General features: G+C 45.7%; 1 protein-coding gene across 3 annotated transcripts in view; it reads left to right on the plus strand.

Moving 5' to 3' along the window:
• The first annotated feature begins 1,530 nt into the window (after positions 1–1,530).
• The window catches only part of LOC119437644 (5-phosphohydroxy-L-lysine phospho-lyase), a 43,408-nt gene continuing 28,925 nt past the window's right edge, over positions 1,531–16,013 (plus strand). The window contains exons 1-7 of one of the 3 annotated variants that reach the window (XM_037704640.2): positions 1,531–1,785; positions 4,349–4,866; positions 5,925–6,046; positions 7,757–7,916; positions 8,991–9,065; positions 11,813–11,906; positions 15,422–15,633. In XM_037704640.2, coding sequence (XP_037560568.1) covers positions 5,992–6,046; positions 7,757–7,916; positions 8,991–9,065; positions 11,813–11,906; positions 15,422–15,633 — 596 coding nt within the window. In that variant the 5' untranslated portion in view covers positions 1,531–1,785; positions 4,349–4,866; positions 5,925–5,991. The remainder of the gene's footprint in view (positions 1,786–4,348; positions 4,867–5,924; positions 6,047–7,756; positions 7,917–8,990; positions 9,066–11,812; positions 11,907–15,421; positions 15,634–16,013) is intronic. The other 2 variants (XM_037704641.2, XM_037704639.2) reach the window with 2 other exon arrangements.

Here is a 16,013-nt window from a genome sequence, read left to right on the forward strand (position 1 = left end):
CATGTGTCGTCCTAGTAAATTATTAATTATATCTCCCACGATTACTACATTTTTTCTTCTATTAGGTAATTGCGGTAAGCACTGAGTTAAGGCCAGAATACAGATTACAAAGGAGACGAGCTAGGTGAATAATAGATGCAGCCGAATATAGTACTCTTGTTATCCGCATCAAGGACACATTAAATTAAATCACCCCATACCAATTCACAGTCGCTCTCAACGCGAATCTCAGCTTTCGTCGACGTTTATATCTTCATAATATAACAGTCACCAGTGGGCTATTCGTGTAAGAACACGTGCACGCAAGGTCATCGCGTGCTGCAGAAGGTCGTGAGAGAACGGCATATTTTGACCTGTTTGTCTTTCTACCCCAACTGTCCTACCAGCTTCGCAACACGCCGTGCTGGGCAGTGGTCACGCAGGAGCTTGGCTCTCGCGGAAACAGAATGCGCATGAATGGCTCAGCGTATATGTCCAGCAGCCGCATAATCGCGATGACGGAGGCTCGAAATCGATCAGCGCGGCAAGAGCAGGCACTCTAACGAAATAAGGGCGCATGCACCCGGCAAACAGACATCGCCGCCAGGAGCACTGATAAGCCGAAAAGGTCTAACAGCTTACGACGACGGAGACAGCTGGCTCAAACGTCCTCGACACTCGCCATTTCCCAAAGGGGGCCCGACGTTCAAGGCATTCCCCGCAGCAATCAGCTGTGAGTCGCGCGCGAGCGCGATAAGACGCGAGAAACCGGCTTCAGCGCGCGGGCGATTGCCACGGCACAAGTATGTCCTTCGCGGTGTCCCGCCGGGCCGCACACACCCCCTGTGAGCGAGTAACACGCCCTCCGACACGCTGTAGCCACGTGCACAGCACATGGGCGCCGCGCCCCCAGCTCGTCGTCGCAGTCGCGGCGTCTCTTCCCTCGGGACTTGTGCCAACGCACACGCGCAAAAAAAAAAAAAAAAAAAAAAAAAAAAAATGGTGAGAGAAAATTGTAGCCAAGACAGCGTGGCGCGCTGACCCGGCGTCGTCGAGGCGGTTTTGACTGGATTCATCCGCCGCCTAAACGGAGGCGCATGCAGCTGCAGGCGCCGTGTTTACGCTTAAGTAGTCTAGGCGTCGTCGGCGCACAGAAAGAAAATTAGCGTTCGGCACGCGCTTTTGCTTTTCTCTGCGCCGTCTCAATTTTCTCTTCCTAATCGCCCTCCCGTTCAGTCGCGCAGGGCTGCGTTGATGTGCGAAGCGATTGCCGCATCGGCATCTAAGCGCTCCGAGGCCGTGCGCTCTGCGCGCTCCTCGCCCGCTCCCGGCGAAGAGAAGTCGAAGCCACTTGGGGTAACGGCGAGGAAGAGGCAGCATCAGGCAGCGCCCCTCGCTCACAACTACTCTTGCAGTAAGCTGCCCTCTCCCTCTAGAGAAAGGTGCACGACGTCACGACATTGGGACGACACTATTGGTTAGTTTTACAAACGGCGGTCCGGGTCGACCAATGAGATGGCAGACACAAAATAGGCAGGGTGCCATTATAAGCGGACAGTGCGGTTTTGCCCGGCGAGGTCGTGGTCGTGGTGCTTCGGGCGCTTGTTGCTGGGAGATACCTTGCGAGTGCTGTTGCTGAGCAGGTAGTGCAGCCTGCGCATTACTTGTCTGCCGTCACTTTTTAGTCTAGTCATCAGTCTCGCGCATCGCCTGCACTCACAACCAGGCCGCAATGGAGACCGCACCGTCCTCGCTCGAGAAAATTAGCAAAGAGGAAACCATCCGGCTGCGCGACATGTATATCGGGTGAGTCTGCATTGCATGTGCTCTGTCGCGCGTTGGCTGTCCTTTTTCTGCTGTCTAGCGATCGACTTTCTAGGCAGCATGGGTGCTTCGAGCTTGACGCAGGGATTGCGCGGATGCCGGCACAAAATTTGTGTTCATTGACCCGCGCGGCGACCTTGACTTTCCCGCTGCTGGTAGCGTACCGTTTACTCTCGTGTCAGAGTATGGTTACAATCGTGTGGGGTGATTGACTACGTTCGTCTGCAATTAGTTCATGGTGTGAAATAGCCTAATGTATACGGCTGCTTCCTCCGTTCATTAGCGGATTGCATTTACGAAGCGCGTGCGCATGTTGCGTCGATCTCGCGGTTAGCTATTTTCGGCACAGGTTCTGCTTTAGTGTGGCATAGAGCCAGTATTTGCGCGCTTTTGTGGTGCCTGAGATTCTTGTGTACTGTTTCGTTACCCTGCCGGTATATGTGCTATTTGGCTATCAGCTAAGCATTCGGCTGCGGCGTCGTAGTTGGTAAGTGTGACAGGCTTATTTATGCATGGCCTGATAACGGGTTGGCGTGACCCCGTAAAACTCCGGTGCCGGCATCTTTACAACCGTCGGACGGTGGTCATGTTGTGTAAAATTGGTTGCAACGAGGTACTGCTTACAGAACAAGCGAATATTGGGATGTAGCTGTTGGGGGGGCCCCGCTCAAGCATCCATCGCTTCGAATCTGATATTGTTTTCGCGCCACTTTTTGTTTTTGAACTGTGCAGCGTAACGTGTTTGTCGCTCATAGCATGCAGTCGAACTAGCCTAGCGCGGTCAGCGCCGCTGCCATGAATGATTGAATCGCTCGTGCGGTCAGATCCTTCATGGATTAGGCTGTGATCGCAGTTGTTGCCTGTATTTGGCACTGAACACCTCGCAAAATGTTCGCACGTTGTAGGTGAAGTTGAAACTAGTGTGCGCAGCTAATTAACCGGCATCTACGGCATCACCCCGCAGTCCTTGCTTCAAGCAACATTGTCTTTTGCTAATTCAGCACTCGAAGTGTAAGGCTTTGCAAGCTTTTCCTGAAACCTTAGGAAACCTAAATATGGAGCAAAAATAAGCACCTTTGTTGTTAAGTTTAGAGCTGACCTCCAGCAAAATTGATCAGTTGCGAGGCTTGTGAAGCATGTCACCTTTGTGTGCTAAGGAAGCGGCAGGGGCTGTGGTTCCTGTCTAAATTCCTGGGCATCAGGAAGGAAGTACTACATGGGGGCATTGCGTGATTTTTTAGGTAAGAATTTACTTAGACACTTGCAAAAAAGAGAACTGGGTCGAAGGTTGTTTGTCATCCATTTCTCAGTCGTGCATGATATTTCTCGAAGATTGGATGTGGGACACTTCTTTCACCAGTTGCATGACATCTGATTCTATGAATGTTATCCTTGCTGCATCATTGAAAGGGGAGTCGGGGTACAAGTAAAGAAACTTGTATGTATTCATGCTTCAAGGGAAGAACATGTCCCTTTTGGCAAACAGCAGTGGCTGGCATTGAAGCCTTTCTGTACATATGTGCAATACCATGCTTTTTGTAAACTTAGCCATGTCACTTTGTTTCCTGCTAAATTTGCATTTAATCGCACCATCGCATTTTTTACCTGGCCACATCCTGCACAAAGCCAAATTCAAATAAACATGACCAGCTCAAGCCCACTATTCCAGCCCTTTTTATTTTCCTAATTTCTTAACACTATTTTCTTAATTATGACAATGGTATTGTGATTCTGCATGCATAAAAAAAAGGGGGGGGGGGCATCCTTAGCACTTCAGTGCCGAGGCATCTGAGGTCTTGAGGCCAAGGTGTTTGATACAGTTGATGTTTTTGTGGCACTGTCTCGACAGAACCGAACAATTCTTACGTGCTTGCTAGCTACTGCGTTGGTTCGTACTTTGAATTGGTAGGCTGTAAACATAGGCGTCTGAAAGAAATTCTGGTGTAGTTTTCCCCAAGTTGTTTCAGGTTCGCTTGTCAGGTTTGAAGAGTGTTCCACTGCTTTCTTTAATAATCCAACACAGTTGCTATTTTTGTCGCGTGCTTACATCAGAATGTAGCAGAAGCTTGCTTGCTGAAGTTAGTGTTTGCATCTTCAGAACATTAAACGTCGGGATTTCTTGTCCAAGTTGCACATATTGAGAACAATTGACAGTGGAGGTAAGCAGGAACTCCAGCCGTCATTTTTTTTTTTATTTGCTGTTGCGTGCCTTCCTTCGAGGTATTGAAGGTGCTTATCTAAGCACTTTTGACTTGACTGTGGGAAACATTGCAACTTCTTTTGATATTCAGATTACTAGCCAGATGAAACAAGGCCAGATGGTAAACAACCTGGATTCCCACCTTCCTTTATGCAGTAATTTCCACCTGTTCCCGCTTCATAAACTTCTTTGATGGCTTGGATGCCTAGACAGGGCCAACCACTGCCCCAGCGCTTTCATCTGACCTCGTGTGTGCTCCTGTGTGTGTCTGTCTGTGCAAAAAGAAAAAAGACGAGCCCCTGGTCCATTCCGGCTACACATACTAATACGCCTCACCTCTTTTAGTTTCCTTTTAGGCTCCCAAGCCCTAACCACCACAAAGACCCCAACTGCTGCTGCTGCTCCTGCCAGCAGCTTCCAGCATCGATTCAACAGCAGCCCTTACCATCGCCGCAGGTGTTTCACGGACAGATATCCCACTCAGCTGCTTGCAGTGTCCCAAATGTGGGAGAGAGAGCTAGAGACGCTGTTTGTAGCGCTAGCACATGGTGGACAGGTGGACAAAGGACTGATGCAGAGTGCATGCACTCTAGGCTGACTGAAACAGCCCAAGGCAGGTGCAGTGCTGTGTCAACCAGCCATTGCCCGTGGCCAGCGGAGACCAGCACGGACTACACTGGGGGAACTCTCCTGCGCAATGAACTTGGAGATAGCTCTAGCCCCAGCTTCGTTGTGCTCAGATCTCTTGCGATGGCTAGAGATTCACCGTCAGAAAAAGGTGGGCACCCCGCTTGTTGTGCAGCGGGTGTGGCCTGTGCTTCCAGATGGTAAACGCGTATTGACACGGCAGAAAAGAGGGGAAGGTAATGATCTCTTTGATCCTCCTTTGCTTCATTTTGATGTACCCACCTGAGGTTGCCCTTGCACCTTAAGGCAAGGACTGGTGTGCTGGTTGAGAGAGAAAGTGGTGCAAAAGATTGTGTGAATGAATTTTTCCTTGAGTGTTCCAGAAGTGCTTGCCACTTGTGTGTGTGGGTTGTGTGCGTGCGTGCTTGTGGATGAAAGTTGCATCCTGTCCCATTTGCATATCTTCTTTACCTTTCCCAACTGCCCGGATTCCTCCCTGCCATTGCAGCCAGGTCGGCGAGACTGTTTTGCCTGCCGACGAGGTCTGCAACACATTTTTTTCTTCCCTTCTATTTTTTTTGCTGCCCTGCCTCGCAATTTTTGTCTGTGTTCGAGTGGCAATGTATGACTGACAGTTCCTCAGCCGGTGTGCTGTTGCGCACAGATTGCTTGTCGTAGCCAAGGACACAACACGTGAATTGTGCTAAATTTGTTTTCAGCTCGCGGCACCACCCTTCCCCTCTCATACTGCCGAAATAATGAAAAAGCAACTCTCAACGTTGTCTGTTAGGTTGCACGACTGGCTATTTCCTTTTCCTTCTTAAAAGCATAAATAGAAAGGGAACAGTGCCAATATGCTGCTTTTTCTAGCTTTTCTGTCATCATTCATGCGCTTAGTCTAGGAAGAGGGTATATTTCTCTGTGCTGCTTCCAATTCCAATTGGCATTGTGGAGTAATTGTGTAGTTCTGGAGAAAACTGGGGTGTACTTCGTCATAGCACAGCATTGGGACAAGTAGTTTGATATGATCAAGCTTGTTCGCAGCAATGCGATTGCTCTTAGTGGGAGCTCAAGGGCCTTCACTTCTGGGTATGCAACTTTCAAACTGCCTTTTTCTGAGGGACATTACGAAATGACTTGGGGTAGACCAAGCTTTTTGGCATTATCTTGTTTTGCCAGTCTTGTATCCCAAGAGATTTGCGTTGAGTGCTGCAAATGCATTTGCTTGCTTCATTCCATGGTGATGTAACTGACAGTATTCTCTTCCTCTCTCTGCTGCCTGTGTGTGCTGCAGGAAGTCGTGTACTGTGTTCTTCAAGAGCAATGGGCCCCTGAAGATAGTGCGTGGCCAGGGCCAGTACATGTACGATGAGTCTGGCAACGCGTACCTCGACTGCATCAACAACGTTGCCCATGGTGAGTGTACCAGCCATGTTGCCTGTCCTTGCTGGTTTCATGGGAGTAAGGGAGAGAGGAAAACTACAGATCCTAAGCCATGTGGGAATGCTAATGTGAAGCATTTTGTGGCACTATGCACGTCGTTACATGTTTTAACATTTTTGTTTTCTGTTTACTTCATTTGTTCATTGCCCATCTGGTTGTTAGTGTCGATGTTCGTGCTTTTTTTTTGCCACTTTGAGACTGTTGAAATGCCCAACACATGTTTTAAGCGAAGCTTGAAATTTAAAAATTGCCAACTGGCCGATTCAGTGGACACATATTGAAGGACAACACGTTTTGGTGGTGATGCATTGCATTTTCTCTTCACTTGTAACTAACATTCTCGCTCCTTGGTGGTTTTGGCTGTTGCAAGAGCATGTGCCGGTTCTCTTGCTTTGAACTCTTGATCACTTCTAGTGGTGTGTTTAGCAGCGGCATGACAATGTTTACGCAATTCAACTTCTTCCACTGCTTGGTCTTGCTTAGGGACCACCAGAAGCAGACTAATGCATACCCTCTGAGTGCAATGTGTATCTGTATAGAATGCCTAACCCCATTTGGAGTACATTGCACATCAGTACGGTAGAGAGAAGACAAGGAAACATGATGCTGTAGGACACGGAGACTACCCTGATGGGCTACCGCGTAACAAAACCGAGGGAGCCATCCTGTAGATGATTTGCATAATTAAAATGAGCAGCAGCCACACGGCTAATGGAGATTGCTAGTGTGGGTGCACAGGAGAGATCGGCAAGCAGTAAACTGTGCGCACCATAGTGCGAACTGGTTTTATCACTCCGCTGTTGGAATAAACCAGATGTTTTCAGAGCAGGCACTAAGGGAAAGAACATTATTGTTGTTCCTGAGGAATTTACATGCCCTCCACTACGGCGGGCCTCATAATCGGAAATGGTTTTGGCATGTAAAACCCCAGAAATAAGAATGAACTGAGCAATACAGCTGCACAGTACATGTTCAAATGATGTGGCAAAAGCCATGCGCTTTCATTCGCATTTCGCTGTTAACAAGTGCCCATTGTTCCTTTTTAGGACCTCTTGAAATTGTATGCTCCCATTAGAGCAGCTCTGGAGTAGCAGCTGTTTACCGTCTGGGTATTCATCATAATTAAATAAAAATTGCTACAGCACTAACCACAGAGATTGATGCAGTATGGCTATCACCAGGGGCCATATTCTGGAACGTTCCACGTTGACAATATTTCGCCTAGGCGAAAGTCGCGTTCAATAAGTCATCTGGGTGCTTACCCGTGACGTCAGCATGCACTACCAACATGCGCACTCGAACGCTTTGCAAAACACACGAGAGGGCGCACTGTGCGAGTGCAGAGCCGCTCGGGTGTGTTGTTTTAAAATGTATCCGCTGCAGTACGACACAGGCATGTTCGTTTATTCAATACATGTCGGGAGCACGCACTGACATGGTGACGTCAAAATGACGTACACCGGAACTACTAGGTGGCGCGACTTCTTTTCCGGTTTTGCTCAACCAGCCAATCGGCGCGCCTGAAAGCAAAAAAAGAAATTTCGCCCAAGTGGAATGTTCCAGAATACGGCCCCAGAAGCAATGTAACATAGGATTCTGTGACATTGTGACCTTACATTTTGCACAATCCCTCGAGCAAGGCACGTAGAAGTAAGCTTCTCTCTCTCTCTTCCTCTGTTGCAGTGGGCCACTGCCACCCGCATGTGGTCAAGGCTGGCGCTGAGCAGATGGCATTGCTTAGCACCAACAGCCGCTACCTGCATGACAACCTGGTGCTCTACGCTCAGCGGCTCACAAACTACTTCCCAAACAAGCTCTCCGTCTGCTATTTCGTTAATTCAGGGTCAGTATGCACAGTCCTGTGCTGCTCTTTCAGGACAATGGAAGGGTGGATGTGGTTTAAGGAGTACTGATGTCACATTGTAGAGATTTCTTTGTGTGTGTTAAATGAAGGTCTAAACCGTAGAAACAATAGCTAGCATCAGAGCACCCTCAATAATTCGCTATATGACTTGTTTCTATGCAACCAGTTCCTCAGTACCCAGGAAATGCATGCTGGCTTGATTTATTCCTGAAATTGCTGTGGATGCGTCGTATGAGTGTAGCCAGAAGAAACAAGTGAAGCACTCTTGGTTGCTTTTTTTATGAGCAATGTGATACCTGTTGGTGCTACATGATGTTGGCAAATGTTGTGTCGTGTCACGACGTCATAATTATCTTGATAAGGCCAGGTCTAGCATTTGGAAACAAGCTCTAATATCTACTTCAAGTATTCTATAAGCATTTTTCAACCTTCATACTTGCCAAGTGCCACCCTTATACTTGCAAGAAGCGTGTGGTAGTTTCTGTAGCTTCGAAAATATGCCAGTGCTCCTTTACAACATGGTTGGTACTGTTTTTAAGCTACACAGTCTCTGCACAGTAGTTTCTAATGCAAAACAAAGGGTAATTGTTGAACATTGGGGCATTCTTTCTGTGTTGTGCTTCTGCAGCCACATGGTACTTGCCAAAAAACTTGGGAAGGAATGCAATTTGGCTGGGTATGGTGACCCCCGTGCAAAGTTATGGCACAGCTGATGAAAACAGGAAAAAATTTTTTGAATTATGTGTAAGAGTTCTTGAGAGTAAGTAGGTGGGTTGCTTGTCGTGGCATTTGTCATAAATGTACAGTCGTCGTCAAACTTGGCACGAGCAATACTCGTATCTGTCGGCTTAATTTTAAGAAAAAAACAGGCCATAAGAAGCAACACGCTCTTTTTCAGAAAGCTTAAACCCAATTTTGCATGTGAATTGAATTTCATAATGTATGTTGGCTTTTGGAAGATGCCTAATTACATCTTCCAGTCTGTTCTTTTTTACTACCTCTGCATTGGCTGCTGCTGTTTGTGCTGCACCTTGCTTCTCTTCTACTCCACAGGTCCGAGGCAAATGACCTTGCTATGCGGCTGGCAAAGTGCTACACAAAGAACAAAGACATCATTTGCCTTGATAGGTACGGATATACGGTCTTATACCCCTCAGGGGCTTATTGTAAAAGTTTTTCTTTACATCTGATGTGCCGTTACTGTTATCGGGTTTCACTATTTTTGAGACCTGCTGTTAATAGAGAGCATTTGAATTTGGTGTGGTTGCATGTTGGAAATGGTTAGACTTGTTCATCAAAATTTTCTGGCAGAATTAAAAACAAAACAAAAAAATATTTGGCATATAACAATATGCAAATACTAAGCAAACTCGTGCAATTCATGCATCTACAGTGCTTGGCCTTGGTGACAATAGTACAGTTGCATGTCCTGACAGTGTTTATTCCGTAGAAACACGGGAAACACATGCACTGGCCACTCACCATTGCTATCTTCATGTGGCGTTTCTTGTAGTTAACATCTTGTACTTGGGTACCCTTAAAGGGGCCCAAGTACAAGCTTGGCCATTTGAAACAGACCAACTGGCGCTGATGATCATGTCTGCAAAGTATTAGCGCTGTGCACTGTGAAAACAGCTGAAATTTGAAACCAAACGCTCCACGACCTCCCTCTCGAGGAAGCTTCGCTCCCAGCCAGGGAGTCAAGGTAACATGCTCAAATGCTGTGACGTAAAACGCAGTGCTAGCCACATCGCGCACCATGACACAGAGGGCGTTCACTCAGCCACAGCCATGCGTAGCAACGGCCAGGTTAGTGTACTTGCCTGCCTCCCTTCCTCCCTCTTAGCCGCACACTCACCCCACACCCGTTCATGCACAACACTGGCCGAGCTGAGAGACCCATCAAGCCGGCTCACCCTTGTACTTTTCCTCGTGCCTACAGAAAACGGCGATAGGATATTGTCGTTTACTATAGAGTCAAAGTACATCACGGTGACGACGGTGGAAATTCACCTGGAGTGTCCCTATAATTGCTGTAGCAATAGTAGTAATAAAAAGAAAGATGCCAGGCTCGTCACGTCAATCAGACACCGTGGTCTCTTGTTTCCGTTATGGGAAAAGGCAAGGAAGGAACATCTATTGCGATTGGTACTGGCGGCAGAAGGAGAGAATGTCTCTGTTGGGCAGTCACACTCGCCTTTTTGCGGTATGCTATCTTCTCCAATAATAAGCCACTTTGAAAAGTCTTTTGATAAAACGATCCCTAGATGGCATTTCAAAATTTGCTGTGTATAACAAATTTGCAATAGGGCCTGGTGAGGGGCCCTTTAAATGAAATTGCAATGGCCATGATCAAATTGAAATTCCACGACTGCCGTTTCCTTTAGTTGCAGCAGATGTCATGTCTGATGTGCATCTACTATGGCTAGTGAAGTGGCTACTAGTATAGTTGTGTAGTTTTTTTTTTTTTTAGTAGAAGTGCCAGTCAGGGCTTCCATGATTCAGGGTTCCATGCCATAACCTTGGAGTTGGCATTGCCTCTGAAGTGCCATCAGATTGCATGACATGTGGCTGGTGTTGACTTGTTAACTGCCACCAACGTGATGAGGTGACAACAGAAGCTAATTTTGTTGAAAGACCAGGAACTGGCCGAGTTGGTTTCGATGCGTTATTATGAGTGGCTCAAAAAATGCAGGACAATGAAAATGATCAGACCACACAAATGCACACTCCCAGCTCAAAGTTAAATGAAAGTAATGCATCCTCTTTTATACGAGCAATGGTTACATGATTTTGGTGCCTGCAAACCATGCAAGATACCCAGTAGAAATTTACCGTGAAATGTTACTGAAAGTTGGGTGGAAAGTTGCCTAAAATCGATTACTTAGTAATTTATACTAGGGGTGTGGGAATATTATCAAATATTATATTTTTATATTATTTGATTAAAAAAAATTGATATTCGGAAATGTGCAAATATTTGGTTGGATACGAATATTCGAATCATATCGAATATATTGCTGGCAGTGCGGGAGCAAACACAGTTCTTAGCATTTGTTTCTATCTAATCTAAGAATATTGGGGCGATGTGCTGAATTTCGTGCTCCTAGAAAGATTTCGCCTGTAAAGCCCACTTAGCCACTAAACATCTAAACTTTGTGGGAAAGCCAGCCTCTCAGTAGCAAGGGGCACGGGTTTGCGAACAGCAAAAGGTCCACTTCTTTTTTTTTTTGCACGCCTCCCAATTCTGAACTTAATGCTTGATAGTAAGTGCAATGAGTGATGACAGGCACAGGGTCAAATGCCTCTGAGTTTACGGGCATTTGAGCGGTATAATAAGGCGTAGGCTGGCAAGGAGAGATAGTGCGAATTACTATATTTTTCAAGTTAACATGATGCCAAGTGCACAATGTTTTACTATAACGGCCTACTAGTCTAGTTATTTAACATTGACAATGTAATCGCAATGTTCCAACATAACAAATTAACCCAACTTGCTAATAAGTGCATGTGCACATCATTATTCGATATTCGAAGCTAAGCATTTGATTCGTATTCGAAAATTTTGATGTTCGCACACCCTTAATTTATGCCTTTATAGGGCAGTAATTAGTCACTGCAATCAATTACATCTTTGAAAGAAGTAATTGTAATGGGTTGAATTTTTTCTGCAATGGGTACAAGGATGACCTGTGTGCAGAGCTTACAGTGGGGAGAGGATGGGAAGTTTTAGAACTGTGCAGATTTTCCAAATACCATAAATGCAATTGCTTAGCCACTTGCACATACTCGGCAGAAAAAGCCCCGGTGCAGCCGAGATGACGCCATGTTCATTGTGCTAGTGTTGACACATTTCTGTTTCTGTTTTCACTCAGTGCTTACCATGGCCACCTGCAGTCCACCACCGCCATCAGTCCATACAAATTCAACCACATCATTGGCTGGCAGAAGAAAAAATCGGTCCATGTGGTGAGTTATCTTGAAAAGTAGCTCATGCCAGTTACCAAATACAGTCGAACCCACTTATAACGATCCCAGATATAGCGATTTATTGGCTATAACGACCACAATTTACTGCAATTAAAATTGTCCAACTCTTAATATTGAAACTGCTTCCAGGTATAATGAACATTTTCAAAAGTGCCATACTGTTACTACAAACGCTTCAAACCTGGTCGCGGTAAAAGGAGCATGCCCGCAAAATTTTGCAGCACGGAAGCGCAATTGACGTGGTTGCACGACTGTGTACCTCCTGGTACAGTCCAGGCGCGTCGAAAATATGACCGTCATTGCTGTCAAAATTCACATGGCCAGAGTCGGCGTGAATGCGGCAGGACACGCCGCTGCCACGCAAATTGGCAAGAGTGCAGTTACTACGCTGTTATCTGGAGATCACAGTTCGTCAACGCTTCGTTTACGTCATTGCTGATAATGGTTCATGATGACGTTCTACCTTTCAGGCTCTCTACTTTTTCGGTTGAAGCAATATAGAAAACATAACTTTACTTCTTTCAGCACGTATGTGGCTGTTGCTGCAGCCGTAATGGCAAGACCTTTGCAAAATTCCGGCTAACGACAACACACTTCACTTTTGTGTGCAGGGCGCACTTGTGTCCTGCTTATAGTAAAATATATCAAGCTCTTCAAGAAAAAATGCCAGCGACTTATCTCGTGGTTTCGAAACTGCAGGTGATCAGAATCGGCCGGGAGCTGTTTTGAAAGAGCTATGACTCCACATTTCGTTCTTTAGATGGCATTTTGAACGGAAACTTGCAACTAGATGCGGTAAAGTGCCTGGAACAAAAATGAAAATTCTGAAAATTCAATTTTCAGACAAAAGTGGTGTCTAATGGTAACTGGCCACGCCAGCTTCAGTGTCATTAATTTTTGCGGGTTTTGAAGGGAGAGCTTGCATGTAACGAACTACAGATACATCGACCACTTGTCGCCTAACTGAGTTTGTTATGAATGGGTTCGACTGTAGCATGCAAACCACTGTGGTGCAAGGTAAATCAGTGCATGCATTGCTGTCAGACTGCCATGGGCCATAATCAAGTTGCACGCTGTAGTAGCTTGGGATGGAACTTCAAGCATGCCACTTGCTGTATACTGAAACTGCTAGTCTGATACTGCGGTAGTAGTGTGCCTTCGTTAAATCCAAAATGCAATGCAAATTTTCTTCTCTAAATCTAGAAATTAATGGGAAAATTATGGGATGGCATCGAATTCGATCTGATCGCTCGTGGAACCCTAATATGCCGTTCGTGGAACCCAGTTTAAGAACCCTCTTTGTGTTGTGTCCTGCTTGAGTGCATGAAGAACTGTAAATATCCATATGAATTGCCTGTAATTTTTCTCGCAAAGGGCCACATCATAACAGGCATGCATACATTGAGTTTTGTCCGATACACACCAAAGCTTTGTGAAAATCTGTTAGAAGGCCTGCTGTTGATAAGATTCAAGAAAGTCTTGGCTTCTATGTAAACTCGCTGGCCGTCAAAAGATGTAAAGGCAACGCAGCATCTTTTTCCCTTGGGTATGCATGCAGTGATGAGTTCTATTGCTTTATCAATAAATGCGTGCACATCAATAATCAAGTGATTTCTCACTTTTATCCAGCACAATTAAAACTGCATAAATGCTTTAAAACATTTAATGGAAATCTGTTAAGTTGGGAGGGCAAAGGAGAAATCGAAGAAACTTAAACAAATCAATGCTGCACATGCTACAGTGGAGGGGGGGCAAAGGAGAAATCGAAGAAACTTAAACAAATCAATGCTGCACATGCTACAGTGGAATCTCGTTCGTACGATCTTCACAGGAACCGGGAAATAAAGCACATCATCCAAAAATCGTATTAACCAACGTATTATGCAACCAAATCATATTATCGGGAAAAGACAAAGAAACGTAATAACGAGATTGCATTGTATTAGTTGGTGCAATGAAATGGATAAATTTTCAGTGGTCGAGACAATTTGGAAGAACAAGAGTTCACAGGGGTATTTTTATGCGTGTGCTCGTAGGACTCTGAAGTACAGTGAAATCTTGTTACCACAAACACCACATTAACGAACTTTTCAGAAATCCCCTGCAGACTGCCTTATAGTTACAATGTAAAGGTATTACAGTACTAATTTCTTAATACTGAACTTTTCAGAATAACGATCATTATTCAGTTCCCGTGTCATTTTAACACCTCAGTACTACAAATTATTAAGAAATCTGGGGATTCTTAGCTATCAGTGTGTGTATCATTCATGACAAATAGAACTGTAGGCAAGCAGACAAGGGCAAAAATTGGACGCCGCGGTGCAAGGGTTCCGAGGCGCTGATGCATCAGGTTTTGCAAGCACATGCTTTGCCCAGACATGTATGGTCTAGCAACGGAGGTGCGTCTCTTCCTTCTCTCTGCTCGTACCTCTTCTTTCTGTGGCCGTACCACATAAAGCTGTTTCATATGCAGCGACTCCAACGAAAACATTTGTTGCTGCTGTGCTTGTTGCTGAGTGATTGTGCACTGCCAGCTTTCACATGCGTCTTCAACATCATGACTTCTATCTGAGCGATGTTCAAGATTGAACCGAGCTCTCGATGTAGTCACACCCCTCTATTGTTACAATAAAACACGAAACCGGTAATATGTTTCAATGTTACTACTAATTTAAAAATGGAAAAAGTTATGTTTTTTGGTCGTTAATAGCGTTCCACATTTACGATTGCTTAGTGCTCAACTGTGTAGATGCCGTTGCAACACGTCGTTAAATAGACATCAGCAGAGAATCTCTATTTAGATGGCGCCTGCAGTTGGCCCGCCCAAAAATCGCGCTGATCGCTGCAGCGGCACAACCAACTTGGCAGAAAACAGTAGCAGATAGCTGTGACGATTGCTGTAATTGCAGAGGAAGATATCGCTGTGTTGCTGAGTTAACATTGCGCAGAGAAATGTAACCCCTGTGCTCGCGAGGATGCCACATAGTTGCTCTTTCCGGTTGGTTTTGTTTGCATGCGCTTGCACTTTGGATTAGTTCAGGCGTTTGCCTCAAGTGAAACAGCTGCGGTGTCCATGGCAAGAAATGTGAAAAACAATAAGAAACATTGCGCTCTGTAAGTGGCATGGAGCTGCCTCTTTGTTGGTGGTTTTCTCGGCATCAGCCTCTCTTTTGCATGCACCACTGTTACTATATGGTGCTTCGGTGGTGTTTGTGGTGGCAGAATCAACGGCACATAGCAACAGCATGGGCCGTCAGCCAACAGCAACATTTTCGTGGGAAGCTCATACGGTGACAACTGATAAAGTGATGAGAATTAATAGGTGGTATGGTTAATCTTGGGGATCTTACTATAAGGACGTTTCAGAATAACAATTTGCCGCGGTCCCCTGAAGTTCGTAATAGTATCGAGATTTCACTGTAAACTAACTGCAGAACTCGGCTTGGGTGCCCCTGCCCTTTGAGTTTTAATCTGCGACATGTCTTCTCCAGGCTCCCCTGCCCTGCACCTACCGGGGCAAGTACCGTGACTGCGACTACCCACCTGGCACTGACCTGGGTCTCATGTATGCGCAAGAAGTTCTCAACCTGATTGACCAGGTCCACTCGGATGGTCGCCGCATTGCCGCCTTCATCCACGAGTCGCTTGTCAGCTGTGGTGGGCAGTTTCCCTTGCCCGAGAACTATCTGCGCAATGTCTACCAGTGAGTATCATGCCTTTCAACTGTGCTGGTGCTGCTAAGCAGTAGGTCCAAATGTTCACATTGTGAATTGTCATAGACCGCCTAACCGCTTAAAACATAAGTTGCCAGAGTTGCTAATATTCATACTATAAGTGGTACATCGCTAATGCACAACCTAATTTCGGATTTCACGGGAACGAAAAAAAAAAAAGATCCAAAATAACCGAATGTTAAATTATTAAGGGCCTCAAGAAAGCAAACAAATGCTTACATCAACACTCTTTCAATTACTGACTTAATCGGCAAACCCCATTTCTATTTTGCACAAAAGCACTGCAGAAGCTGCAATTCTCGTCATTTCATGACTACAGTGGAATCTCGATGATACGAATCTCACTGGG

This window comes from Dermacentor silvarum, chromosome 1 (genome assembly GCF_013339745.2).
Source record: "Dermacentor silvarum isolate Dsil-2018 chromosome 1, BIME_Dsil_1.4, whole genome shotgun sequence".
Classification (NCBI taxonomy): Eukaryota; Metazoa; Arthropoda; class Arachnida; order Ixodida; family Ixodidae; genus Dermacentor; species Dermacentor silvarum.